We start from the raw sequence: 27,726 nt of genomic DNA on the forward strand, positions 1-27,726 counted from the left end.
CCAGAAAGTACTCTCTAAAAGAGAGAGGGGTAAAAGAGAGTGAAAATGCATACATGCAGTAAACACATATGTAAATCGACCAAAAGATGAAATGATTTTTAAGCACGGACGCTTAGTCAGTATAATCAAGGTATTGGTACATTAAATATACAATCAACAATACACGGACAGGAATGCTGCACAGAACAGTAATATTTTCCTCCCGCCTGTACATCAGCATTATTCTGGGTTAAGAAATGTCACTTGAAATGTTGCTTTTGTCATAAAAACAATGATGATGCATCAGGGGACTAGCTTTGAAAAAAGCATCACCTAAATGGTATTTTTTCATTTTTTATTTACAACATTTACAAATAATGTCATTTGTGAAGATAATTAAAACAGATGATCAGAGGCTACGATTGGCTGGCAACCAGTTGAGGGTGTCCCCCGCTTACTGCCTGCTAAGTCCAGCACGCCCGCGGCCCCCATGGGGGGAAGCGGTACAGAAAATGGATGGATGAGCATAGGGTAAGAATGAAGGCCAACTTTCAATTTGCAGAGAGGAAAATCGTCTCCCAAACATATTAGGATGGAACAACAAAAAAAGCATGTTCCCTTACGAATGCTATGGAAAACAACTTTTAAATATTTCCCTCCAAGTAAGCCATTAAAAATTTCCAGCAGGCAATTAGCCTACTGAATTGTATGTGCTTGCAGCATACTGTTGTTCGTGAAGGCTCAAAACACACTCGATGTGCTGTATGACGGTTTTTCTTGATGTAAATGGTGGGTAATGTTTACCTTAAATGTGCAAACATGATGAGAAGGGCCAGACGTGTTTGAAAAGTAACAACTCTGGCAGGATCTTTGTTTAGAATCGTTTGCACATGACATGCTGCAGCACAGCCTCTCAAATAGGGCCTGCATTTTCAAAGAGCGGGAATTGAATTTTGCAGATAAGCACTTGAGCAAGGTTCCGAATCGCCCCAAACGCAACTCAGTAGCAAAAACTTCAATAGAACAGCATGTAAAAAAGATTACTTTGTGATCAACTTAGCACATGGATAGCTGTCATCATGTATTACTTTGCCAAATCTGTTCACTCTAAACAAACGGTTTATTTAATTTATAACTGCTGCTACAGAAGACTCGGAATAATCTCTATTTGTACTGCTCGTTGCTACTTTCCCCATCAGTTACATGCTCCGTTGTTGCTGAAACATTTCGGCAGAAATTGGCAAACAAACAAAGCAAACAAAAATCATTTGTTTTTCGGATCATACATTGTCATGTAGAATATCTTCAAATTGTCACACTTTCCACATATGTACAGTTTACAAGGAAACAGCTAAGATAAAAGCTTTCTTATTTTTGTAATACAACAATGAGACCAAGTTCAAGGACCGTTTCAGACATGTGACCTACAACCTGCAGAACCCCACTGGAAACATATGTGGAAGCTTTTTGGGGGATAAGTAATAACAAAATTTGGTTGCAAAAGTGTTCACACCCAGTTGTTCTCACAGACCTTTCCTGACATTTTGGTCATCACAGTACAAGTCACGGCAGGCGGAGAACTCCAACAGGATCTTGAGTGGAGAAAACATGACATGATCGTGACAAGAGTACGTCGCTCCGAAATTGATGAGAAGCACCTCACTGGGAGAACCTGACAGTGCAGCCAGTGACCTCATATTTCTGCCCCATCACTTTGCCCAGCCTCATCTTTAATATCTGGCACTTTGGGGCCTTTTCCGGGATTCCAGTGTTTGCCACAGCGTGGACCGTTTCTTGTATTGGGACCCGAGGCTTCGGGTGATTGAGCACGACCACGGGCTGGTTCGGGCCCGGCAACGTCACCGGCTGTTCTGCCTTGAGTGGCATCAAGTGGCCGGTGTCGCGCGCGACGATCGGAACGTCCTCTTGAAGTGCCGAGGGTTCCGATTCGTTGCCGCTGTTCATCCACACGCCACGTTCGTCCACTCTTGTCAACGAGACGGTCAAGAATTTGGAGAGGTCATACTGGCCATTTACAGTAGCAAAAGCGTCCGCATTCGATGAGTTGTCAGGAACAAGCTCTTCATTTTCGGATTTCAAGTTGGGATTGCAGCCAGGATTGTCCGTCTGTGTCGAGTTGGTTTTCTCCAGCTTGACATCAACGTTGCTGTCATTCAGCACCGGGACGGACGGCTGTTGTTGGGCAACTTCGACTTTGACAGAGCCACACGTCCGGTTCGTCTCTAACCGAGCTTCACAATTCACATCTGGGCTCAACTTCTCGGCGGTGTTGCTTTTGTCCATCACGATGCCCCGCAGTGCCATGACCAGTGGCTTCATGGCGCCCTCGTCGTCTCCTTCGCTCAGGGAAAACACGGAGGAGATGATCGGGAAACCCTCGGGCTTAGGCGTATCTCTTTCAGATGCACACTTGCTCGGGCAGACACCTTGAGGCCAAGCTGCATTGTCTGACTTGGAGCGGCATGGCACTACAGGTTCTTCGACCGATGGGGTCACACAGGCCGTCTTCTGCACTGTGACGGAACCGGGAAAAGGCGAACGAGGAGTAGCGCTCTCCTGGCAAAGACCGACCTCTGCACGCAACACTCGGATATCTGCATCTGAACGAACATTGGAGGAGGTGGACTTGTGACTTGGCTGGTTGACACCCGCTGGAGTGTTCATGACCTTCAGAGTTTCCTTGACTTTGGAGCCAGCGTTATCATTGAGGCAAACAACGCTGGTCGATGTGTCTCGGAACAAAACTGCCTTTGACGGGGGAATACTCTTGCACTTATCTGGAATACTGAGCCTTTCATCAGTTCTTTGTTGCGATGCACATGATCCCGTTAATACTGGCTGTAAGACACGCGTCAGAATTCTGGTCTCACGGTTCAAGAGAGCATTGGTCGCTTTGGCTTGATTATGAACAGGTTCATGTTGCTTGGATACAATTTCATTGCGCTCTCTCACAGTGTAGACAGTTTTGGAAACCTTGGTCGGACTGTCTAAGTTAATAACTTCCTGTGGCGTCCTTTTCAGTGTGACCTTTGCTTGGCTTGCTTGACCTGAGACAAGGCTTTTAGACGTGTTGAATGGTTTGCCAGCAGCGCGTTGCTGACCCACCGGCTTTGTTTCCAACTGCTTCCGGTTCTCATTGCACATTCCCATATTTGTCGACTTTACTGCGCTTGGGTGATTTAATTTGGACGCTAAAGTCTTGCCCACCATGACATTCTGTTGAACTGTTGTTCTCGTATCTTTCACTTCTGAATCGTTTTCTTGTTTTGACACTAGTCTCAGCTTTAGCTCCTTTGACCCATTGACTGTTTTTACTTCCACAAATTCAACCATACACCCAACAGGGATACTTACTTCCTCTGGCAATGACACTGTTAATGCCCTGTTGTGATGAATGAAACTATCTGGAACACCATTTGAACAAATGGGAAGCATTGTGTTCATTGTTCTTGATTTTTGCCCGTCTTTAACGAGACTGCCAGTGGGCGTGCTATGGGATGGGACATTCACTTGAACTGGTGGCCGTGTTGAGTGCTCGGCACTCTGCACAAATAGCAAAGCATTGGAGGCCTGGGGATCCTTGCTATCGCCAACCTTTTTGGGTGCCTGACTGATGTTTTTATTATGCACACACGCAATGTGTTGTAAAAGGCTAACCTTCCGCAGGTATTGCTGTCCACAGTGCGGACATGTGAAGGTTGATTTGCTGTGTTCCTCCAGGTGTGCGTAGAGTTCGGCCTTGCTTAATACAGCCTTGTGGCAGTAAAAACAGAACAGTTTGGACCCCATGTGGTCAAGCATGTGCCTCTTGAAGAGGTCCATGTCCGACGTAGCAAATCCACACTTGCTGCAATGCATCGTGTCGAGAAATCTGGGCGTACGAACCAAGTAGCCATGTGGTTGTCCAGTCTTTGTGGAAGGGAAGCTCTGGCAAGTGACTGGTTTCATGATGAATGATCACCTGGCTGTGGCGGCAGTAGCAGCAGCAGCAGCAGCAGCTCCACCCGCTTCCACAGCTTCACACCAGCATCCACATGTGTCTCCACCTTCTTTCTGGTGCCACTGTTAACTGTAGAGAAGAGTATTTCCCCCAAAAGATCACATTGTGTTAATGATTGTATGTTAATGAAGGGTTTCAACCACAGACCACTCCCCCCGAAAGCCCTTCCCCCCCTATATTGACCATTTGAAATTTATAGCTTCCACTGAGACGATAAAAATCTGAAAACACGCGCCAACACGAGGAAACAGTTATGCGCAAGTATCTGCATTGAGCTTTTCAATTTTGTCCGGAGCGAGTGGGAGTCGTTTATTTTGAAAATGATTACAAAGTAAAGGCCCAAATAGCAAGCAGGGTTGCGATGGCAAAGGGTGCTGGAGAAAATACAACCTCGTCGTCTAACGGTTCATTGACGAGTTACGTTGTATGCTACATGCTGATGACATACCTTTGTGCAGAGTATTGGAGTGCGTCAGCAGGAACCATTGAGATACATTTTTTCGCTGGATGCTTCCCGAAAAAAAAATCTTATCTGAGCTACTCGATTCGCATATTTGCTTCTCCTGAACTAGCATGCTAAGACAATTCCGGAAACGCTCAATTATTTCCAAAATAAGACTCTATCTTTATTCCTTTGTAAACAACCTGTGCTTGACCGCGTTTTTGTATGTGTTTTGCCATTACAAAAGTATGTGTTATATCATTGCCGACAATTTAGATCAATAGGTGAGCAAAATATTTGGTGTTATGTGATAAGAGGGTGTTTTTAGGGGCGTCTTACTTTGAAAGGTAATACCGGATACTTCTCTTCCTTTAGGCGCATGACAGGACAGCGGTGCGGCTAACGACCGCCGGTGTTTTGGAAAACATACGTAAATCTTGCGTACAATGGTCGCGGGTGGCATCGGACTTACGCTGGCTATAACACCGACCTTTCAAAAGGTGGCGTCGACGACTGATTGGTTGCAACCTTGTCCGAGCGGAAAATAAAACTTAACTTAAACTCAGCAGCAAACGTGCATCATTCAAAAACAGGAGAACACATTATTTCGAGTTATTAAATGATGAAAATATGCTGTTTCTAAAGACAAGTAGTTTTCTTCAAAGCGTGTCCATTCCACTCCACAGGTATGTTATTCTAGTCTTAGAATTGTTGTGAGCTTGCATTAATACATAAAACTCCATTTGAGAGTTCAAATCTCGTCGCTCTAGTTTTCTGTTGTTGTTGTTGCAAAGTGAGCCTCACCGTGACCATTGTGGGGACTTTTTTCTAGGATGTACACACTATTGTTGCAGTTCATAATGACACAGCAACAGTCAGCCAGCCAGCCGCTGGGTTTCGCTTGACCCTCCCACTCCCTCGTTTGGCCCACGCCCAGCTTCCTGATTATGGCGATAATAACCCGCCTAACTAGCACTCAAACCCCCTTCCTTTTCTTCTTCTCGTCCGTCACCAGGCATTTCTCGACTCACCTTGTTCCCCGTCGCAGAATGGCAGCATCAACAAGCGAGGTGACCCGCTTCGACTTCCTGGTGGTCGGCGGAGGTTCCGGAGGACTGGCGGGGGCCCGGAGGGCGGCGGAGCTGGGCGCAAATGCAGCCGTGATCGAGAGTCATAAACTCGGAGGTACCTGCGTGAGTAACAACTGCTATGGTAACACCCGACACCCCGTGCGTGACAGTCAAAGCGTGGACGAGAACCTTCCCCAGAAGACCGTTAAATATGTACGGGAAGATACACAGTTATTACGGACACACACGGTTGAACTCTGGTTAGTTTCTCAAATTTTCCAAATTTAGGGTCAGAGGCCACAAAATCAAACACAATTTCATCACTCTATTAATCCTATAAAGAAAGTTAGATGTTACTTTCTCTGCGTGTCCCCTTTTATAAAATGCAGTTACATACATACTGGAGAAAAGTGTCTTCAATTTCACAATTATATCCGTTTAGAAATGTTAGATTCTGTATGTGTACGTAATATTGTGGCAATATTGTGACAAGGGAAGTTGTGTAGAGAAAATGTTGCCCTTGTGTGACTACCATGCTTTCCACATACTGCATGCTGTTTTTCTGTCAGCTTTGTTTTTGCTTTTACAATATGGTGGAGTAGTGATTAGCGCATTTGCATTACAGTCAAGAGTTGTGAGACTCGGATTTCCCCCTACAATCCAAAAGCCTACATGTTGGGTTCATTGAAAATTTCCCGTAGGTGTGAATATGTCGATGTTTGGCTGGTGACCTAAAACGTGAAATAAACATAATAAATGACTAGTAAATTCTGTTAATTTAGGAAGCCTGTGACGTAGAAATTATGTTGGGTGGTCTAATAAATTTGTTTTAAGCTTTGTATATTACAGTGGTACCTCTACTTACAAACCTAATTCGTTCCGCGATCGGGTTTGTAAGTCGTGAAGTTTGTAAGTAGAAGCAACCTTTCCCATGGTAATCAATGTAAAAGCAAGTAATGTGTGCCGGACTATGCCAAAAGTTGCTCTGTGTAAAACACACAGAAAACGACAGTTTTTTTTTTTTTTTTTTTGCAAACCTTTATAACAAAAAATAAATGTCACTATTCTTGACCTCTTAACTTTGCTTGGGGAGGGAGGAATCTGTTACTAATTTTCTACACTTGCTAGAATTCCCCCCGGGAAGACACAGAAAAGGCTTGGCTAATAAAATATTGTATGCTTCCACGTATTCCCTGCAATGTGCTCACGTACTCATCATTTCTTATTGGTGCAATTAATTGGTGTTTTCTGCCTGTGTGAGTGGCCATTGAACGAGCTTGCCATGCTCCTTTATGATTCAGAGTTTCATATCGATAGTCTTTGGATAGACATACTACACCACTTGTTTTATATACTGCTAACGCGCTGAGACAAACAGGGAATGGCCAAGCAAAGGAAGAAGGGTGGGTGGAGGTCTGGGGCGCCCGTTCGGAAGTTGATGCAAAAAAATCGCGAGGCTTCGGGTTCGCATGTCTAAATGTTAGCTAGTAGAGGCGTTCGTAAGTAGAGGTACCACTGTATTATCATAATTAGTTTTAAATATGTTTTGCATTAATTGCACTATTGTCATTTGTCAAATTGACCAAAGAATATGTGCCCTATATTTTTACAGGTCAATGTTGGCTGTGTCCCAAAGAAAGTAAGCCTTTTTGCTCTCCATGCAGCATCACTATCATCTCTGCTCAAAACCGTAAAGTCAAACTCGACTTAAAATGTATGGGCTCCTCCCTCCTTCTTCCCAGGTCATGTGGAATGCGGCAGTCCATGCAGAGTTTCTTCACGACCATGCCGATTACGGTTTCGACGTAGAAAAAGTTCGTTTCAGTTGGGAGTAAGTGATTTCTCTGTCACCATTTTGTTGGGAAACTTGTTCCGGCGATGAGTGGAGGAAAAGCAAAATCATAGCATCTTGCATGTTGGCTCTTGTTGGCTCGCTTATCAGTCAATCTTGTACTAATGAAAGGCAGAGTTCAGGGAGGCGTGCTCAAAACAAAAAAAGTGAACAGGAAACCCAGAAAGGAAGTTAGCAAACTTTAATGATATGATCGTTTGAACGGTATTTTAGCAAGTTCAGGCTTATCAACCCGTATCATACACAGCAGGTTTTTCCCTGAATTTGTCACATGATATTTGTGCCTATAGTTTTTTAAATCATTTTGCCAACAGAGGCTAATATTACCCAGCATGGCGTCTCCCTTGAAATGATTGGAGATTGATTATTTGTTTCGTTTTATTTGTATCCCACAAACGCATTATTAAAGCAAATAACTTTCTTGCTTGACATTTTGTGACTTTCAAAGCATGTTTTCCAAAAATGCTGGTCGGATTCTGGCATACAAACTCGGGAGCATTTGTGGTTCCACTGTATAGAAATAATAATCCAAGTATTGTTTTCAAATTTGAGACCAAAAAAACTGTAAATACGATTTGAAACAATTGCTATATTGTCATCTTGTGTGTTTCCAGAACGCTCAAAACAAAAAGGGATGCGTATATCAGTCGCCTGAATCAAATTTATCGCAACAATCTTGATAAGGTAAGGACAAATTGTTTTACTTGGTGTGTAAAGTGTTTCCCATCATCCAGAGATGAATCTAACAAGTAGCGGTCATAATTTCTGTGGACATTTCATCCTGGGTAGGCTAAAATCCAAACCATTGAAGGTCATGCCAGGTTCACGAGTGATCCAGAGCCAACGTTGGAGGTCAACGGCAGGAAGTACACGGCGCCTCACATCCTCATCGCCACTGGCGGGCAGCCTTCGGTGCTGTCTGATGCTGAAATTCCAGGTAGGACCTTCTCAAATACTTACAGGACATTAAATGGTAATCAGCTTAGTGTTAAGTGCACGAGTGACCAGTGTTACTCTGCTCATTATATCACGACTAGCGCAATTAAGCTCAATTGTTGAGATGATTTGTTATTTGATAAATGCAGGTGCAAGTCTGGGAATCACCAGCGATGGCTTTTTTGAACTTGAGACCCTTCCAAAGTAAGCATTTAATTGTGTGCTTATAGTGACGTCACACTCAAAGAAATGAACCGTGCATGGAAATAAGCAATTTTATTCTCTCGACAGGCGTAGTGTTGTTGTGGGGGCCGGTTACATTGCTGTGGAAATGGCAGGCATCCTGACGAACCTAGGCTCTAAAACCTCCCTTATCATACGGCAGGGTGAGGTAAGAACATGAGTAAAGAAGTACAAGTAGATACTCACATCACACCTATTGAGCGTTCCAGTCAAATGACAACACACGGAAGAATATTACAAGATCTAGGAGGGCCAAGTAGCTATCAAAAACGAGTGACCGTTCTATTCATAAAGCTGTACTATTACAAGAAAATAAAGACATAACTTTCCAAGAATAAAGTCCAACCATTAAATGGAAAAACTTCAAATTATGCATAGTCATAGTATCATGAGTGGAAAAAAATAACTACATGACAAAGTTGTAATTTTCTTTGGGGCTGAAAAGAATTTCATAATGGTGTTTCCATTTCATTGGGGAAAGATGAGTTGGGATGAAAGTGTTTTGATTTACAAGTCACGGTACACATTAAACTCATAAGTCAAGGCGCTCTATTAGATGCTCTAATATTTGCTCGTTTTGTAGGTTTTGAGGACCTTTGACAGCTTCATAAGTACAAACTGCACCAAAGAGCTGGAGAACGCTGGCGTGGATTTGCGGAAAAACTCTCAGGTGACATCGGTGCGCAAAACCGACGCGGGGCTGGAGGTGACGCTTGTCACCAAAGACACAGAGAAAAGCAGTACAATTTCAGAAGTGGACTGCGTTCTGTGGGCCGTCGGCAGGAAGCCCAACATCTCTGGACTAAATATTGGCGAGATGGTATGTGCTCTTAAAACAACATTTAATTTTTTTTTTTTGGGTCCCCTTCATACCCAATTGCTCTCCATTTCAAGATGTTTTTGACTGTCATCCAAATGGTGGATGGATGGATGGATGGATGGATGGATGGATGGATGGATGGATGGATGGATGGATGGATGGATGGATGGATGGATGGATGGATGGATGGATGGTGATATCAAAAGATTTTCTCAGCCATTTTCTACCTCCCAAAATATTGGTCTTATTTTATGAGGACATGGAATGTGACATAATGGCCATGACAGCAAAGATGTCATTGCGTGGCTGACATTTCACAGCACTCAGTAACCAATCAGATAGCTCTGATATTGTTCCCTATAATGCTTAGTACCTCTTGGAGGTATATTTGTGTCATATCTCGAGAGGGATAATATGGCTTTCCGTGATCTAGCAAATCAGTGTTGTAGTGCTCAATTTTATGACTTTGCTGTTTAATTTTCTCCGCTTTCACACTTATTTTTCTAGTGTATTTTCATTTGGTGCCTGTTGTTTACACTGTGCGAAAGACTTGCACCAGCTTAACAGGAAAATCTGGTATATTGACGCATTATAAGGGTGGCTGAATGCTTGTTTAGTCAGTACACATTTCTATTTGTGGTTCATTAACAAAGGTTGTGAGCTGCTGGATTGTCCATTAACCCAGAACAGTGTGCAGTTAAAATAGGTGACCGAAACAGCAGCAAACTACGACCGCAATAATAACCATCATTTTAAATAAATACCGTCTGGATATTTTGCCAGGACTGATTGACTATTCATTTAGATGTCATTGTATTTGCACCGGTGTATCTTGGCAATGTCAGTTGAATGCAGAGGTCTTTATAACCATTCTGTATGCATTTTTGTCATCAGGGTGTAGACACAGACGAACAGGGCCACATCGTGGTGGACGAGTACCAAAATACCAGTCGACCGGGAATCTACGGCGTCGGCGATGTCTGCGGCAGAGCTCTTCTCACACCTGGTAAGATGTGTCGTGTATGTATGTAAAAACATTATTGAAGAACTTGATTTTTTTTTTATTGTGCGGTCAACTGTACTATTTTGTTTCTTTCCAGTTGCCATTGCCGCTGGAAGGAAGCTGGCACACAGACTGTTTGAGGGCAAGAAGGATTCTAAGTTGGACTACTCCAACATTCCCACAGTGGTTTTCAGCCACCCACCCATCGGCACTGTGGGCCTCACAGAAGGTGAGTAGGGACGACCTTCCAGAGTTCCGCATCCACTGGTAACTGACTCGACTGGTTTTTGTTTTTTCCCCTCCCTCCCACAGAAGAGGCCATAATAAGCAGTGGCAAGGAGAACGTGAAGATCTACAAGACCTCCTTCACACCACTCTATCATGCCATCACCAGCCGCAAGAGTCCATGCATCATGAAGATGGTGTGTGTGGGCAAGGAGGAGAAGGTAGGAGTCACCTGCTACAGAAAGACTCAAATGTGAACTGGAGACGGTGGCAAAGCACTACTTTTCTATTAGGCAGAATTCTTACATAGAATCAACCCCCTCCCTCACATCAACGTAGATTCAACATAGATTGACCACAACATGGCACCAAATTAATACTTTTATTTTGGACAATGCTTTGTTCGTCCTGAGTCGATTGCATGATTTTTTTAATACAATTGTCAGGTTAAGCATGCTAATGTTTTCTCCCCTAGGTGGTAGGTCTGCACATGCAGGGTATGGGCTGTGATGAGATGCTGCAGGGCTTCGCTGTGGCCATCAAGCTTGGCGCCACCAAAGCAGACTTTGATAAGACTGTGGCCATTCACCCCACTTCTGCTGAGGAGCTTGTCACCATGCGCTAACAGGACACAGCTGGGGCAGGGGGCTCAAGTACATTTTTATCCCACAATAAAATACAGTTGATGAAACAACACTCATTTCTACTCATTTAAGTGATCCTTGTTGTGCACAGCCTTTCAATTTTTCTGCCATTTATCAATCTGCATCATTCCTGATTTATAATTTTCTCAATTTGTACTGTGGGTCTTCATGACTGAGTGGCAATTAGAATGGACTCTACATTCACTGATGTACGGCGTGATTGCATGGAAAGTCTAAATACTTATTATTATTGTGTTGTGTTTGATCTCAGGTGAATTATTTGTCAGAACACTGTTCCCCGCTAAGGAGCCTAACTAGTATCAGTTATAAGTGACGTCTACTGTATTGTTATAAAGAATAAATACACATGTATTCTCTTTTCGTGGTTTGGGACTCTCTTGCTTTTATTGTATGTTTGTTTTTATTGTTGTAGCAACCATATTCAAGTCCACTCCCTGGTCTATTGTGTTTGTTTACATAAGGTAAAGAAACCAGAAGTACTGGTCATACCCAAACCAGGGGTGGGGAATCTACAGCCTCCAGTTGAACCATAATCTTTTTTTTTTTTTTTCAAGTCTCAAAACATGTTTTTTTGTAGATCTATCACTCCTATGTGAAAAAGCAAATACATTAATAAACGTCAGGTGACACTGTTGTTTTGCAAATATCGCGATAAGTAATGTCACGTTACTCGAATCGAGAGCCGTGCTCTCACGAGAGGATTAACTAGAGAACGTCACGGGTCACGTGTACATTGTTTGTAGCGCTTACAGTGTCCATAGGCTCGCGAAAATGGACATAGACTATGCCGAACAAATCTCACCGTAGAGCGGTACGACTTTTGTCAAACTTCTCATCCTATTGTACGCGCCAGTTTGGTCACGTAGATGTTATGCGTCGATTAAATTACCAAACGTCTCTCATCTTGCTGCTAGTCAAAGATGCTAGCTCGTTAGCCGCCGACTTAAGCAGCGGTAGCACGACCGGTAAAAACAGTGACCTTATCAAAAACGTCACTACAGTAATCGAGTGAAGTATCGAAAAATCAATATGAAGGTCATTTGTATGCGGTCGATTTAGATCCGTTTCTCGAGGGTGTCATGTCTGTAGTGGCAAGAGGACTCGCGAGTTAATCTGTTTGAATGAGTTTAAGTCTGCAAGCGGGATCTTCTGCTAACAAGCATATTTGATTTGGACTGACATTCGCCAGTTGGTCCGCGTCGTCTGCCAGGATGCTCCCCAGCCTGGCCCATAGACCGTGGCAATTCTTCTGCAGGATCTCCTGGAGGCACAGATCGAGGTTCCACCAGCCGTGCCTTGGTAAGGTTTCCCTCAGACCCACATGTTGAAGAACCTGTCGCGATGACTTGGAACTTTTATCGATTTGCTTTTTATGTTTTATCGTTCTGGCAGGTTGGCAAACCGGCGCCGCATATCCCTCGTGGTTCAGACCACTGGACTGCCGAGTTGCCTCGCTGGGAGCAGCCAAGGTCCACTTCTACTCCACCTTTGGAAACAGCAAAGATGGACCTCCGAAATCTCCGTCGGATGCCACTGAAAAAGTGGCTGCCAAACCAAACATAAACACTCCAGGTGACACTCTTTTCATCTTTGGAAAATCAACGGTTAACTTTTCAAACGTTTTACACCAAGTTCCACCATCAGGATAAACTAGAGTAAATTAGAGTAGCTTAGTAGACCCAAGCGTTCATTTCAATGAAGGCAGAAGCTTGTTTCCATAGACAGGATACTTTAAATATAGAAAAATGTAAATCTGTACTTGAATTGTGGTTCAATTAAAATGTTGAATATAGTTCAAAGATACCCACATTTTCAAAACAAACAGTTTAAAATGGTTCAATGTAACCGATATACTGATGTACCATGCCATCCTAGGATATATAAATATATTGATAGAAACTTGATAAATATCATGAGGGCCATTCACTTGTCACAGCAGCAACATTCAAATAATTTTCATTATTTTCACATTAAAATAATTGCTGGTTCTGTGGTTCAATAAGAATTTGTATTGTCTTCTGCTCCTAAACCTGTAGTATTACTGAGTCTCTGTATTCAATATCGTTTTAATAAACCACGACACACATTCTACCAGAAAAGTACAAATGCAATGTGACTAAAACAACTGATGTATGGAACTAATCTGATTAACATCAATTGGTTTTGGAATCCTTTTCTTTTATTTTCAATGTCTTTTGTAATATGTTTTTAAGTTGGGATAAGACCGTATGGGCACCATTTACATTATGTATTTGTTGCTCTCATAGGTACTGCAGTTAAGGGGCTCACTAAAACAGAGACTATTCAAGTGAAAGGTAAAGTGAAATCTATCATCACTCTCATTTCTCCATTCAAAGCCATTCAACATTCCAATTCTACCCATGTACTGTTTAAAACAGTTTAATAGCATTAATACCAATTGTTATCACCATAATAATGACATATACACCGCTCAATGTAAAAAACAAAAAAAGAGATAAAGAACAGTACAGAAAAGTAATGAATCCAAAAGCCCTTTGCTTATTTGTTGTACGTGAAAAATTGATTGATTTCTTGCAACATTGTTATGAAGCCCTGCTCTAATATGTAGCGCTTGGAAACATTCATTAAGTAGAGAAGCAGTCCATGCTCTGTCTCCAAGGCTGAGAAATATAAATTTGGAACAGCGCTCAGCATTAATAGACAACCACCTCCGGCTAACGTTAATAAACTTTTGAAAATTTAAACCTGTCCTGCCTGCATGATGCTTCTCTTTTTGCATTCAGTTCGGGCCGTCCTGAAGAAGCGGGAATATGGCGCAAAGTATACTCAGAACAACTTCATCACGGCTGTCCGAGCCATGAATGAATTCTGTCTTAAACCAAGGTAATGTTTCATGCTCCGTAGCTCACATTCCTTCTTAGTTAACGAGTGACCGTGCCGCCGCCATTAGCTGATAACGAGAAGCACCGTCATCTCACACGAGCGTTTCCGTGTTTTCGTCATGTCTCGTGGACTCGCAGTGACCTGGAGCACCTTCGCAAGATCCGAAGGCGCAGCCCCCACGATGACACAGAGGCCTTCACTGTGTTCCTGCGCTCGGACGTGGAGGCAAAGTCAGTGTTGATTCCCTTACGTTACGTGAAGTTATTATTCATTAATAAAAAAAAGTTCTGTCTTTGAATCATTTATTTTTCTCACGCCCTGTTTAGAGCATTGGATGTGTGGGGAAGCCAAGAAGCTCTGGCCAGGGAGAGAACCCTACGGAAAGAAGTGGAGAGAGAGTACCAAGAAAGTAAGATTTTACTCGCATGTGCATTTTCACAGTGCTAGAAATGTACGCATAATTCACACTATACTTTCTCAGATTTCACCAGTTTAGAGGAATTTTTATTGTGTGTGTTTTCTGTTAATGTATGCGTATATATGTATCTTACTGCTATATTAATTCTACTCATGGGATCGGTAACGTACACCCGAAGCTCGATCTGTATTTAGACTTCAAGAAAATACAAGTTTACGACATTAAAGAAGCCACGCATCTTTTAATTAATACATTGGAGTGGTGCTCCAGACCATAAAATCCATGTCAACTGAATAGGAGTTTCCTTAAATCATTGAGTCATTGCCTCTCTCCTTTTCTTACCTCCAGATATCTTTCGTAGTCAGCAGCTGTTGAAGGAATATAAAGACTTCTGGGGAAACACAAGGGTACCTATGTTTATTTTCACTGGACATTTTATTGGACACAGTTAGAATCCTTTTCTTTTTGTTGTCTAAATTAATGTGAAATTATAACATCATGAAGTTAATTTATTTCTGTTCTGCTTTTCCTGAAGCCTCGATCAGGCAAGAGGGCAACATTTCTACAAGGTCCAGGCAAAGTGGTCATGGTTGCCATTTGCATGTAAGTGAAGTACAATTGTTTTTTTTTTTCCTCTCCTAGCAATTTCAGGTATCTTGTGTGCTGTTACTGAGCATGTATTAAAATGTAGTTTTTGTTTTAAGAACATTCATAGCTCATACGGTGGCGTGTAAGAGAAAAAAAAATAGAGAGAGAGCATGAGTATTGCGTTTCATATGAGGTTATGTTGTGCGCTCAATTAAGATGATTGCATTAGAGGACACGTGCAGTCACATGGACACAAGAAGTTTCCTTCAATAGAGTGGCTGAAAAAAAAAAAAAGGCTCACTGTTGGAGATTATTATTAGTCCTTTGCTTAATTGAAGTCTCATGCAATTTCACACAAAAATTTTAACTTCTAAATTGGGATTTTTTTTTTTTTAACACTTTTGAGGTTCCTCTGTACTACATTCTAATCAAAATTCTCGCCCCAACAGTCAATGCAAATGATAGGTTATGATATGCATGGGTAGTCTGGAGGATTTTCTATCTTTTGTGGCGAAATCCAGAGGTTCAGCATTAAAAACAATAAAACAGTTGATCTGAGTAATGGAATTTGCATTTTGTCTAAGAAAAAGGAAAACTAAATTGTAAATATGATTTTTGCGAATAAAACTTTAAATTAATTGAGATGACCTCCTTCTGTTTGTGATTGATTTTTCACCCACTGCTTTGCTTTCTTTGCAGAAATGGGCTGAACTTCTTTTTCAAGCTGTTGGCGTGGGTCTACACAGGCTCAGCGAGCATGTTCTCCGAAGCCATCCACTCTCTAGCCGACACCTGCAATCAGGCCCTGCTGGCTCTGGGCATCAGCCAGTCGGTGCGGAACCCCGACGCCGGGCATCCGTAAGGTTTTTATACAAACCTGTCCTGATGAGAGGAAGTAGAGGTTGTCACAGGGCATCAAAGTAAAAAGATTGCTCTGTCAGGTACGGCTTCTCCAACATGCGCTACATCGCCTCCCTCATAAGTGGCGTGGGCATTTTCATGATGGGCGCTGGCCTTTCCTGGTACCATGGCATCATGGGACTGCTGCACCCCGAGCCTATAGAGTCTTTATTATGGGTTAGTGTCCAATCATACTTCCCACCTCTCATACAAGTTACCCAAAAAGGGGAACTAATGCTTTGTGCTTCCTTTGTGGCAGGCATACTGCATTTTGGCAGGTTCTCTGGTGTCTGAAGGAGGTATGTCACGGATGTCCAGATGACTGTAAACCCCTGCTATTCGCATAGGATGGGAACTGACCCTCCCACATATAGTCAAACCTCACAAATAAAACATATTAGCCTAAATAGCACTCGCACAAACTGACATGACATCACACTTGGGAAAACAAAAATGTGCTCACACTTTAACACAAACGGTATACATAGCCGATGAAAGCCATTTAAACATAATCATAAATATTAGTCACCACAGGCAAATTGTAAGTGCAAAGCAGACTATATGGCCTATATTAGTAAATGTGTCTGTAAAGGAGCAAAAACAAACTGAGCACAAGGTGCTTTCAATGTCCGCTAGCAAAATAGGACATCTCCACCGCAGACAAAAAACACCATCAACCGAACCACAACACCAGGAGACGACGCCAAATTAATATATTTATTGCCTTAGCCTCAGGCTAAGCTTGTGAATGAGCAAGGTTTTTGGTAAATAAGAGGATGTTGATCAGTCACATTTTATTTATATCGCACTTTCATACATAGAAATGCAACTCAAAATCTTGTGCAATTAAAACATCCAAAATACAACACCAAAACATCTGCTAACAGGCAAATTTGTGAATGTCAAACGAATATACGGTGGTTCACTGTACTGCAATGTTCTACTCCATGTTTTGTTTTATTTTATGTTAATTTTTTTGTTTGTTTTTTTCCCCCCCTCAACAGCCACACTGCTGGTAGCCATCAATGAGATAAAGCGAAGCGCCCAAAAACACAGACTCTCCTTTTATGAATATGGTACGTTGCAATTCAAGTACGCTATTTCTGCAAAGTGATTCAACTTCAGATCGTCAAATGGGGGGGGCGGGGGGTGGGGGGGTGCTTTGTTCGAACAGTGTTTAGAAGAGTAAAGATTATCAATCTTTTGTAGACATTTTTACTGACATATGACCTAATGTGACTATGATAGTAATAATCCTAATTTGAATTTGAATTGTATCGGTGACGGTAAAAAAAATACAATGAGGGGAAAATAGACAAAAAAATTAAATAAAACTAAAGGCATATTTTGTGCACAGTAATGCAGAGTCGAGATCCGAGCACCAACGTGGTGCTACTTGAGGATACCGCTGCAGTGCTCGGTGTCATCATGGCTGCGGGCTGCATGGGACTCACGTCACTCACTGGTAAATGCAAACTCATTCTCGCAATAACACAGTTCATTTGAACTATACTTATTTGAACCCTAGAATGCATGTCAATATGTTCAATCATAATATAACAATTACATTTGATTTATTCTGATATTTCAGCCTCGTGGCACTCAGCAGCTGATACACTACTTTATCCTCTTGTGTCTGAACTTTGACCTCTAATTCCCGCTGCAACACATTCCTGTGGCGTGTCTCGGGTTTTGCCTAGGTAATCCTTACTATGACAGTTTGGGCTCGCTGGGAGTGGGAACGCTGCTTGGCACAGTCTCTGCCTTCCTCATCTACACCAACACAGAGGCACTGCTTGGACGCTCCATACAGGCCGAGCAAGTCCAGAAACTCACAGAGTTCTTGGAGAATGACCCGGCTGTGAGGTCAGTCTGAAAGTTTCATTTTGTATCAAAATCTAGCGCAGCGGTCTCCAAACACTGGGGGAACACTTAATAACACTTGTGATAAAACAAAAGAACCAACAATTTTGAAGAACAAGTAGCTGTTTTTAAGATACAATAGCGGCAGTCCTATGAGTTTACAGCTACTCACTCTGAGTCGTACGTCCACAAACTAGCTAATGTTACGTCAAAGGCTTTTCATGCACTTGATCATCTTGCCATAAAATGGAAGCTCCCCTATACTAGTTTGTCCGAGCACATTATAATTTTGTTTAACTACAACTACCTGTCTTAATCTGTTCAGTCTGTACATGGCCCATTGTTTGTAAAGGAGTTCCCCAGGGCTCTGTCTTAGTCCCACTGCTGTTCCCTAATGTGTGAATGAGTTTCATTTTTATGCAGATGATATCATAGTTTATTGTGCTGGTCACTCCATCTCTTGCCAATTTAGAAGGTTTTTGACATTTTCCAGTCCCGACACTTTACTGTTTGTTTGTTTGTTTGTTTGTTTGTTTGTTTGTTTACAGGGCTATCCATGACGTAAAGGCCACCGATATGGGACTGAGCAAAGTGCGCTTTAAGGCGGAAGTTGACTTTGATGGCCGAGTGGTGACACGCTCTTATCTGGAAAAGCAAGATATCGACCAAATCCTCAATGTAAGTCAAAGACTTGTCACATATTATGTTTCTCGATGGGTGGACTCACACAATTGATAAGCTGAGATTCAACAATCATCAATGTGTGGGTGTCATTGCAGGACATTCAACAGGTGAAGACGCCGGAGGATCTAGAGAGCTTCATGCTGAAACACGGTGAGAATATTATCGACACCCTGGGCGCTGAGGTGGACCGCTTAGAGAAAGAACTCAAGGTAAGTGAAGCTTCATGCCTTCTGAAGATCATAGCTGAGATTTTTTGGTGGTGCTGGAATGACTTAAACTTAATTTATTTACTGAGCGATAACTAGACCTTCCTTCGTTGAAGTAAAATTAAAAAGATGTGTTGACATGTTTTTTTTTTATTACTAAAATTTATTGTTTTTTTTAAATGAATGAACATTGAAATATGAAAACATCATACACACTGGCCTTTTGAACAGTAAAGTTTTTGAAAATGGTGAGTCATACCAGAGGTCACCAACTATATTTGTCAGAGGGCCAGAATTTTGCCAGACAGTTACCTTGGGGGCCGAACCCTCAAATAAAAATTTTATGTTGGCTTAACATTGTTATTTGATGTTTTTATATTTTGTTTTCATTTTATTGTAAAACATTTTTACCTTTATAGTCTCCGTTGTTCCTGTTTTCAGATGCTTTAGTGTGGACCTCATGATATTTTCTCTTCAATCCTCATAATTCTGGAATCTAATCACGGGCCAGATTGAATGTTTCCGCGGGCCGGATTGGGCCAACAATCACTGAGTTCACCGAGTTGTAAATTCTGCTTCTTCCTCAGCAACGTAATCCAGAGGTCCGTCATGTAGACCTGGAGATCTTATAACAACACTAACATGATGCTTAAGGACCTGCAAGATGAAGAAGAGGAAAAAGGACGAGCACTCCTGCCTCTGCCGTCCACCTCCCATTCCTTATAGAAAAGCTCTGCCTCCTCACAGGCTTCCGTGCAAAGACACTTGAACAGTTAACAGTACCAAACAGTTCAACACAATCATATTTTATGAAAGAAGCTCTCCTCTCATTTCAGCACAGCACAGGTATGACTGTTTTCATTGATATTTCCTCCCTAATGACGTCACAACATGATATCATGTTACCCAACTATTAACTCTGGACAGACTTGATGAAGATTTAATACGATTTATTGCAAATCATGCATATAATAAGTGTCCAGGCATAAATAGTAACCTTTGAATAGTAACTAATCAAAACACATGACTTTATAATTAGTAATATAAAGACAGAACTACAGTATATATACCAGTTTGGGTATTTCCAATCCAACAGGGTAATAACATTTTATTTCATTTATTTTTTTAACTCTGCTCGCAAAACACAGAATTTCCTCTTTTGGCAAAACTTGTATGAAAATTGATTTGCCCCATTTCCACTGAGTGTTCTGCCCAGCAGTTGCGGCCACAGTCATTTCATATAAGTTAGTGAGGAGGATGCATAATGTAATATTTGTGAGAGTGTGTGTGAGGAGGTGGGAAGCATTTGCCGCACTGATGCTGGAGTTGGAACAAATTTGCAAAAAATAATTTATTAAACTATTTTGATTTCTGTTGGTGCCGTGGATACCCTTTATTTTCACTTCCTAATCAAATATCACTCATTGTAACATAACTAATGTGCTTGAGAGAGAATAGTTTTAACAGAATGTTCATTATTGCAGTAGTACCATAGTTAGCAGTGGTGTAAACGCTACTGTCTCATATGCTGTCAGCTGTTTCAAATATTTTGTGCCCTCAGTCTGCAGGTCACTGCATTTTCTACATCGCTCTTCGTCATTTAAGTTCGCCGGTGACCTGAACCCTATCCAAGTATATTGATTTTTTGCGGCAATGTCCATATATCTTTCTCACATACAGCAAGTTATTTACACTGCAGTTCCAGTATGATATTACAGGCGTAGCAGATAGTAGTATTCACACAATTTTCTCAAGTGACCATGGACATGTTAACGCCATTGTGCAACATACTCGGGGTGGGGACTTTTTAATTACTGGTTGCAGTCTAGTCTTTGTTATTGTTTTACTTAAATTGTATGTAACCAAGTCTTACTCGGCTAGACGTGGCTTGCCATTCTAAACCTCCAGATGGCACCCATGTACTTCGAAGAGCAGGACTTGCGTAGCTCGAGGGGGAAGTGGGCGTTGACGTCATTTAAAAAAAAAAAAAAACCACACACTTCCAAGCCGTCTGCGCATTAGAGCCACCATCTCTAAACATGACGGTTACCACAGTCGCTGGACCTCGAAACCATTATCGTGTGCGCGCGTCTCTGTCAATTGTGGCTATGTACACGCTTTCCATCGTGGGACCAAGTGGATTTTTTTTAGACCCTATTTTAGAGCAGAACGCGTGCGTAAATGCGCCATGACGGCTCCATTTTGACATCACTGACCATCATTGAATGCGTTTCTCTCCATTTGATGGGGGCGCAGTTTCGGTGCTCTGCCATCCACCCATCCCACCTTCGATCATCCATCACCTTGCGCGCCAAACCCTCCTCCTCTGTCTTCACCATGCAGGGAACATTTTTATTTTCATCGAGGCTAGTCTCTTCAGAGGACAACAACAACGTCAATGGCGGACCTCTTTCTCCTCATCCTCACATGCTCTACGCTTTTAGCCTCTTTACGGTGCTGCCTTGTGTGCTCATGTTCAAGCAGCATTGTACAGGGCTATGACAGCATAGAGAGATGGACATCCATCAATGACATCATCTCTGTTTTCTCCCCCAAGAAGAGCAAACAAAGACGATTTTTTTCCCTCCTGCATGCTCCCGAGCCTAAGATAAACGACTGGAGTATGACCCACTTGTGCAAACCTTGCGAAACATCATGTTAGTATGCTGAGAGCGAAAATATATTGAGCATCTTTGTTTTTAGTGTACATGTTTTTTTCCTCATCGGCTGGAAGTACACAATGGGCTAACAACACTCGTGTGCAGATTTTTTTTTCTGTGCATGTTGAGGGACAAATATCGTCTTCAGTGTCATTTGGGGTTAAAGAAAAATATACTGTAAGAATGCTTAGAGACAAGCATCCGCATGTGCTAGTGTGGTTCAAAATATTATTAGTTTTCTCATTTAAGAGAAGAAAAATAAATTTCCACATGGTGTGAATGCTGAGACATCCAAAATATTTAAAGCCTTTATTTTTTTGTTTATTTTTTAAGTTTGGAAAGGAAAAATTATATGCCGTTAACGCTAAAAGACAATCATCCATATGTGATTTAAAAACGTGGTTTTTTTTTTCATTTCATCCTCTTTAGGTTTAGAGAGAAAAAAGTCAAATATTTTTCATATGCTGTGAATTCCAAGAAACATCCATTCCAAAAGTGTAATTGTCCGAATGCTGAGAGACGAGCATTTATTCACACTATATTGTGGTTCACAATTTCGCTTAGATTTTTTTTTTCTAGAGTCCCGAGAGGAACAAATACTGGGGGTTATTTTTCTTATGTTGTGCATGCTGAGAAACAGCCATTCCCAAAAGTAATTGTTGCGTGAATGCTGTGAGACAAACATCCACTCATGTGTCTGCTTTTCTTTATGTCCAGAGAGAGAAAAATATTTCCCTTGCGCTGATGGTGTTCGATAAGTACTTGGTTGAATCTGTGCATGCTGTGAGAAAGGCCTTCACAGGACAGTTAATCATAAAACTCTTTTTTGTGATGAGGTAAATAATGAGTGACAAAATTTGTATTTTGTCTGCTGAGAGACAATCCACACATTCTCTTGTGTTCAAAATACTGAAATTCCAAAAGCCATTGACACAAATATTTTCGCGTGTAAAAAAAGCCCCCAAAACATTGGTTTGATGCTGAGAAACAGTTTTGCTTTTTGTGTAAATCCTTAAAAGCAAGCCTCAAAACATGTTACTCTGCATCCAACCAAATTGCGTCAATGTCATCTCTACTCACGGATTTTTGGTATGGTATGTGGGGGGCTGCTATGCTGTGATTCCATTTACTCGCTTTGTTAATATGCTGTGAATTCTACAATAAATGAATAATGGCGTTTTCTTGTTTCTTTAATGTAAATTGCATGTTGACCAAATGCACAAAACATACAGTACATGTTACATTACAAAAATATGTTCACAATGGCAATAGAGTAGGAGAGTCATGTTTGGGGTGGGGGTCCTCAGAAGAGAAGAGATGTGTTCAGGCACTTCACATGTTGATTCTCTCACTGGCTGCAGCTCCCGCAAGGCCGCAGTCCATTCTCGTTACAGGAAGTGCACTTGAGGGCTTTGAAGGAGTCCGTGAAGCAGTTACGGAACACAGACATCTTGCTGCCATGGCACGTTGGGCACGGGACAAAAGCAAAGCCCCCGCAACTCTGGCACGTCTCGGGGTGCTGCACCCTCTGGGAGGAGAGATGTAAGTACAAGTGCAGTTTATTAGGGACAAACAATATCTCAAACAAAATTTCAAGCTCTTCTCTCCGCTCTTGAATGCTGTGGGCGTGGAGGTTAAATGTGCTGGACCCTTGCTGCCCTCAACTGTCAGCAGCTGCGTTCACATGAACCCGTAAAAATAAATTATGTTCACACCACATTTGGAACTTTCAAATTAGAGGGCTGGTTAATGTCGATCGGTAGTCCGATCAGCGCATATGAAAACACTACGAAATGTAGCCGCGCATGTCTGTGACGTTAGTATACGTGTTTCTGTTATTCCCGAAAGCTGGTAGAAGCGGAGCGATCGAAAGAAGCTTCGTTAAAGTGTTTAATTGACGTAACAGCAAAAATAAGAAAATTACGCAAAATAATGTAGCTTCGTTAGGAAGTGTTTACTCGACGTAACAGTACAAACGAGAAAATTACGCAAAAATAATGCTAGTGTTTAAAGTATATAGAAGTGGACGGAGAGACGTTTTGTTGACTTGGAAATTGCTACGGCTTCTTCGACTATTTCAGGTATATTTTGTCACTGCGCATGTCAGAATGATTTGTTCTGTGTGAAGTCCTAATCAATCAATTATTTTCAGTGTCCATGAAAACAGTGTATCGGATCATAGTTTTAATCCAAACTCTGATCGGATTGAAGAATGCTTTTTTCCATGTAAACAAAGCTAATCAAATACTACTACTATGACATGGAAAATGGATGCTACTTCGTCTTAAATGTTTCTTACGCCCACACATAACTATGTGTTGAGCCGTGAAAATATATCTGAGTGAAGCCTCTGCTAACTGGAATATAATAATCATATATCATAATGAATAAAATCATTATCTACTGGATTGTCAAAAAGCTTTTCCACACCGTGACAAGGCACCCTAAAGTACTACCATAATGTACTGTACATGTTCTGCATTGCAGTGGAGGAGTTAATGTGTTGGAACCCAAATCAATAACGGGCCATCCATTATGATGGTCACTTATTGACTGCAAATCTTTTACACTTCTCGAGTTTAATGATGATGTGTGTGTGTGTGTGTGGGGGGGGGGGGGGTCTTGTATCCTACAATCAGATTTAATAACTAACCTCAATTTTTGTCAGAAGATCTTGCAGTTCTCCTGATTCATTCATGCTTAGTATCTTCTCAGCACCCTGAAACATTATTTGTATGAATAATTGGATCAGAAATGAGTAGTGGTGGGAGGTCAGCAAAACATTTAACAATACAATCATAACAATATGTATAATTCTTTTTAAAAGAGAAAATATATCTAATATATAAGATATAAAACTATAAACCACAGAACTCATCGCTAGGATGGATTTAAGTATTTTTCAAGACACTAATAATGGTACTTCAACCATGAAGGTAAAAAACTGACCCCGAGGTAGTGTCCGTCCACAAAGACGACGGGTAGCGACGGAAGCTCTCCCACCCGCTTGCAGCGCTCTTCAAGCTTCTTGCCGTAGTCACTGTCCAGAGCAATGTTCCTCTCCACAAACTTGAGCCTGTGGTTCTGGAAGATCTTGCGCACCAGCTCACAGCGTTCAAAAGTGGTTCTCACCACACGAAAACTGGTGGTGTAGATCACAATCCGACCAAATTCCAGCAATAACTCCACCTGAGAACAAGATTAAAGGGATAATTGAGTGAACACCTATATATAAACATGTCAGCTTTAAATTGAATATTTTTTTTTTAATAAACAGTTCTCAAAGATTAAATGCAAATACAGTCCTTTGCACTCAAAAGTTAAATACAGCTGAACAACAGAAAAAAGAAAATGTAGGCCATTGGAACATGATACACAGTTTGACCATTTTATTCAGTGATTTTTTTGCATACCACTAGAGGTACTCTGATCACACTTCATATTTCATCATTGTTAGAAAGTTTGTTGTGTAGTGTAGCTGCTTGTCTGAAAAGCATGAAAGGCCACAACTGGAGGATAAGGTCAGTGCGGAATTAAAGATTAATGCATTCCGGTAAGTGTGTCCAAAAAAACTAATCAGGTTAATGAATTCTCAGCACTTTGTTTTCTGTTGTAGCGGGGCAGCGCACAAAGAGCACCTTACACTGAGATTATCTTTGTTTTAGTAAAGAGCTGGAATACTTTTCATGGATCCAATATGAATATTTATCGCACGGTTGGCCTAGTGGTTAACACGTCTCCAGGGGATATAGAGACCACCCCTGTTCAAATTTCAGGTTTCTGAGATATTAAAAAAAAGACTGAGATAAATTATTTCAAAAATGTTCCCTCCATCAATTTGACCTCAATTGAAGAAAATATTTTTAAAGAGGGGGAGTAAAAATTACCCTCTGATACAAATGCACACACCCTCATAACTGGGTGTGATGCTACGTTCAGAATTAGCCAATTAGATTCAAAATGATGTTCAATGTGAGTAACCACAAACTTGGCTTCGACCATTGCCAAATAAAGTTCAGATGTTCTAGTAGGCTTTCTTGACTAGGAATGTCATTGACATGGCTTCACCAGTTTTGAGGAAGTTTAGCTTAAAATAAGAACACACACACAATAACACACGCACGCACACACACACAAGCACACACAGTGGAGTGAACCTTATATTTTCTTAAGGATATATTGAATTCTAAAGTTAGAAAACAGCAACAGCAAATAATTATCAGGATTGCCAAATGACAAAAGATTTTAATTCTAAAGTCTATACTGGTCATTAGAAAAACTAATCTAATGTGGTACAATTTCTTGGCATTGATAACCTCACATCAACGTTTATTCGCTAACTTCTAGAAGGGATAAGGTCGATAAAATGGGATGCCACTTCCCAATCAATGGCAATGATTTACAAGTTAAGAAGCCACAAAACGATTTTTTTCTTGGGTGTGTTGCCTTAATTTTAATATTATGAGCTTATTTTTGAAGTTTTATATCAAAAAGGTCTATGGAAAGTCTTCAAATCTGCATCAGAGTAGTGCCAATACCTTGTACTAAATTTGAACTTGCATTTTTTTTTTTTTTCCAGAAAAATGATCAAAGTGGTTTTTGTTGACCCGGTACTCCTACTCTGACATAATTTCCCCCCTGCACGGTGATAATAAGCAGCACTTACACTGTTGCAATGGGGAAGGTTTTCAAAGAGCGTCTGACCCGCGCTCACTTTGTGCTTGACCCCCCTCACAGTGCCGTTCTTGCTGAGGATGTTGACCCTTTTGGGGGTGAACCTCTGGTCCTTGGCGGCCCCAGCGGCGTACACCAGCAGCTCGTCAGGTTCGCTCTCGCTGTCATCCAGCTCAGACCCCAGGTACCCTCCTCCGTAAGGCGGTCCATCCCCACTGGCCACCGAGCTGCTGGTGCAGTCCGAGTCGAGCGAGTCGCAGGGCCCCTCGTCTTTGTATATCTCTTTCAGCACCCGACCGCTGCTCCCCGAAGCCACCCGGAACCTCACCCGCTTCTGGGTCTTGGCCTGACCCTCCGCCGCCGTCCCGTCCATTTTTGAGCAACCCTATGCTCGCTCCACTTTACATCACGGTGCACAATTTGGCAAGGCGGCTCCTTCCTTCTCGCTTCCAGTTGAGTTTGCCATGGATTTACCAGCGCCGATTAATCCGATCTAAAAAAGGGCCGCCGGCCTAAGCCGCCTTCTAGTCGCACTCAGCTGCCATTCAATTATGCATGTGTTGTTGCCACGGCAACCCGGTCGCTGAGGTAAGGTGATCGCGGTGTGTGCATTATGCATCTGGCTTTACAAAGTTTTTACCCAAGCTTTGGCACACGACTTTTAATGGGCCGTCATGGTGCGCTTTAATCAAACCACTTCACATCCTTGACTCTGACCCCACCTGCCTCCAGGGACAAATCTTTAGGAGAACAACAAAAAAAAAAAACTGTGTGGCATTCTAGTGGCTCTTTTGTGATTTGTGGTGACTGTGTGATGTCACCACAAGCGGGTGAAAATATATGATGACGAGCATAGAACAGGATGTTGTACTTATTGCAATCGTAATGGAAATATAGCACAGCAGGCAGCTACATGAGATCGGATAATAAAGTCTTTGTGTTGGTTAAGCTGCAATAGGCTCGGTGCCCAAGGTTATTTTGTAGGGCTGCCTTTTCCCAGTCAGTCAGACAATGTTGTATTCTGAAGTCTGTATGTTTTCTTGCAAGAATAAAACAAAAACACAACTCTCCTGTCATACAGTCGTATGCAAAGGTTTGGGCACCCCTGATCATTTTCATGATTTTCCTTTATAAATCATTGGTTGTTCGGATCAGCAATTCTTCCCATGTAATTTTTATTTTAAGTACTTTTGATATCACGATGAAGTGCTTTCGTCCATTATATTCTCTCTACTGTCGGGAGAACCTCTTCATTGTCACACCAACCACAGTCGAACACAATTCTACCAGTCAAGCAGACATTGTGCCTCAGTTTTTCTCTCAGAGAATTCTGTATACTTTCAGCTTAATTCTCTACTTCCAAGATCTAATGTGAACCCCCCAAAAGAAATAGTATGTGTGTAAAAAGATTATAATGTTGATTTTGGCTGACAATCCAAAAAGTATTAATTTTTTTCCATCATTAAAATGATTGTTCTTTGTTGATTGGCTGGGAGGTTGCACATAGATCCACTGCCTAATTTTAGACAAGCGATTTATGTATTTGAGAAATTCTCAACCACGTATTCTTATTTGTGTCACGTGTTTTCATTAGGACTCAACTTTGTTGCCA

General features: G+C 41.7%; 4 protein-coding genes across 5 annotated transcripts; 2 read left to right on the forward strand and 2 right to left on the reverse strand.

The window, feature by feature from the left end:
* Positions 1-330: 330 nt before the first annotated feature.
* LOC119128632 lies at positions 331-4,665 on the reverse strand. The gene is made up of 2 exons (XM_037261204.1): positions 4,449-4,665; positions 331-4,069 (listed from the first exon to the last, which is right to left on the reverse strand). The coding sequence occupies exon 2, from the start codon at positions 3,946-3,948 to the stop codon at positions 1,639-1,641; it is 2,310 nt and encodes a 769-aa protein (XP_037117099.1). The 5' UTR covers positions 3,949-4,069; positions 4,449-4,665; the 3' UTR covers positions 331-1,638.
* Positions 4,666-4,850: 185 nt separating this feature from the next.
* gsr (glutathione reductase) lies at positions 4,851-11,616 on the forward strand. Of its 2 annotated transcripts, XM_037261207.1 has the most exons (13): positions 4,851-5,128; positions 5,458-5,635; positions 7,125-7,151; positions 7,255-7,343; positions 7,979-8,048; positions 8,154-8,301; positions 8,450-8,504; positions 8,592-8,691; positions 9,127-9,363; positions 10,258-10,369; positions 10,464-10,595; positions 10,679-10,812; positions 11,067-11,616. In XM_037261207.1, exons 1-13 carry the CDS (start codon positions 5,073-5,075, stop codon positions 11,214-11,216), a joined length of 1,488 nt encoding a protein of 495 aa, XP_037117102.1. In that variant the 5' UTR covers positions 4,851-5,072; the 3' UTR covers positions 11,217-11,616. The 2 variants fall into 2 exon arrangements, with proteins under 2 accessions (XP_037117102.1, XP_037117101.1); XM_037261206.1 differs by lacking the exon at positions 4,851-5,128 and having other exon boundaries at positions 5,340-5,635.
* Positions 11,617-11,943: 327 nt separating this feature from the next.
* Positions 11,944-19,571, forward strand: slc30a9 (solute carrier family 30 member 9). Its single transcript, XM_037261205.1, has 18 exons — positions 11,944-12,067; positions 12,446-12,555; positions 12,649-12,828; positions 13,524-13,571; positions 14,022-14,121; positions 14,259-14,351; positions 14,448-14,530; positions 14,888-14,946; positions 15,075-15,142; positions 15,827-15,985; positions 16,069-16,204; positions 16,287-16,326; positions 17,032-17,103; positions 17,385-17,492; positions 17,728-17,893; positions 18,439-18,568; positions 18,670-18,783; positions 19,368-19,571. The coding sequence occupies exons 2-18, from the start codon at positions 12,468-12,470 to the stop codon at positions 19,410-19,412; spliced, it is 1,689 nt and encodes a 562-aa protein (XP_037117100.1). The 5' UTR covers positions 11,944-12,067; positions 12,446-12,467; the 3' UTR covers positions 19,413-19,571.
* A 2,813-nt stretch (positions 19,572-22,384) lies between these two features.
* grxcr1a (glutaredoxin and cysteine rich domain containing 1 a) lies at positions 22,385-26,783 on the reverse strand. The gene is made up of 4 exons (XM_037262451.1): positions 26,107-26,783; positions 24,390-24,629; positions 24,094-24,159; positions 22,385-22,968 (listed from the first exon to the last, which is right to left on the reverse strand). The coding sequence occupies exons 1-4, from the start codon at positions 26,485-26,487 to the stop codon at positions 22,789-22,791; spliced, it is 867 nt and encodes a 288-aa protein (XP_037118346.1). The 5' UTR covers positions 26,488-26,783; the 3' UTR covers positions 22,385-22,788.
* Between the last annotated feature and the right edge of the window lie 943 nt (positions 26,784-27,726).

This window comes from Syngnathus acus, chromosome 10, assembly GCF_901709675.1.
Source record: "Syngnathus acus chromosome 10, fSynAcu1.2, whole genome shotgun sequence".
Taxonomy (NCBI): Eukaryota; Metazoa; Chordata; class Actinopteri; order Syngnathiformes; family Syngnathidae; genus Syngnathus; species Syngnathus acus.

What these genes read in the sequence shown, in the direction of transcription:
- LOC119128632 (XM_037261204.1), bottom strand. Translation starts at nt 3,948, where the DNA reads ATGAAACCAGTCACTTGCCAGAGCTTCCCTTCCACAAAGACTGGACAA.
- gsr (XM_037261206.1), top strand. Translation starts at nt 5,390, where the DNA reads ATGGCGATAATAACCCGCCTAACTAGCACTCAAACCCCCTTCCTTTTC. An exon ending in TTGGCTGTGTCCCAAAGAAA is followed by an intron (nt 7,152 to 7,254) that starts GTAAGCCTTTTT and finishes CCTTCTTCCCAG; the next exon opens with GTCATGTGGAATGCGGCAGT. An exon ending in GTCTGATGCTGAAATTCCAG is followed by an intron (nt 8,302 to 8,449) that starts GTAGGACCTTCT and finishes TGATAAATGCAG; the next exon opens with GTGCAAGTCTGGGAATCACC.
- slc30a9 (XM_037261205.1), top strand. Translation starts at nt 12,468, where the DNA reads ATGCTCCCCAGCCTGGCCCATAGACCGTGGCAATTCTTCTGCAGGATC. An exon ending in ACTTCTGGGGAAACACAAGG is followed by an intron (nt 14,947 to 15,074) that starts GTACCTATGTTT and finishes CTTTTCCTGAAG; the next exon opens with CCTCGATCAGGCAAGAGGGC. An exon ending in GAGAATGACCCGGCTGTGAG is followed by an intron (nt 17,894 to 18,438) that starts GTCAGTCTGAAA and finishes GTTTGTTTACAG; the next exon opens with GGCTATCCATGACGTAAAGG.
- grxcr1a (XM_037262451.1), bottom strand. Translation starts at nt 26,487, where the DNA reads ATGGACGGGACGGCGGCGGAGGGTCAGGCCAAGACCCAGAAGCGGGTG. An exon ending in ACCTTCCCCATTGCAACAGT is followed by an intron (nt 24,630 to 26,106) that starts GTAAGTGCTGCT and finishes TCTTGTTCTCAG; the next exon opens with GTGGAGTTATTGCTGGAATT. An exon ending in ATCTTCTGACAAAAATTGAG is followed by an intron (nt 22,969 to 24,093) that starts GTTAGTTATTAA and finishes CTCTCCTCCCAG; the next exon opens with AGGGTGCAGCACCCCGAGAC.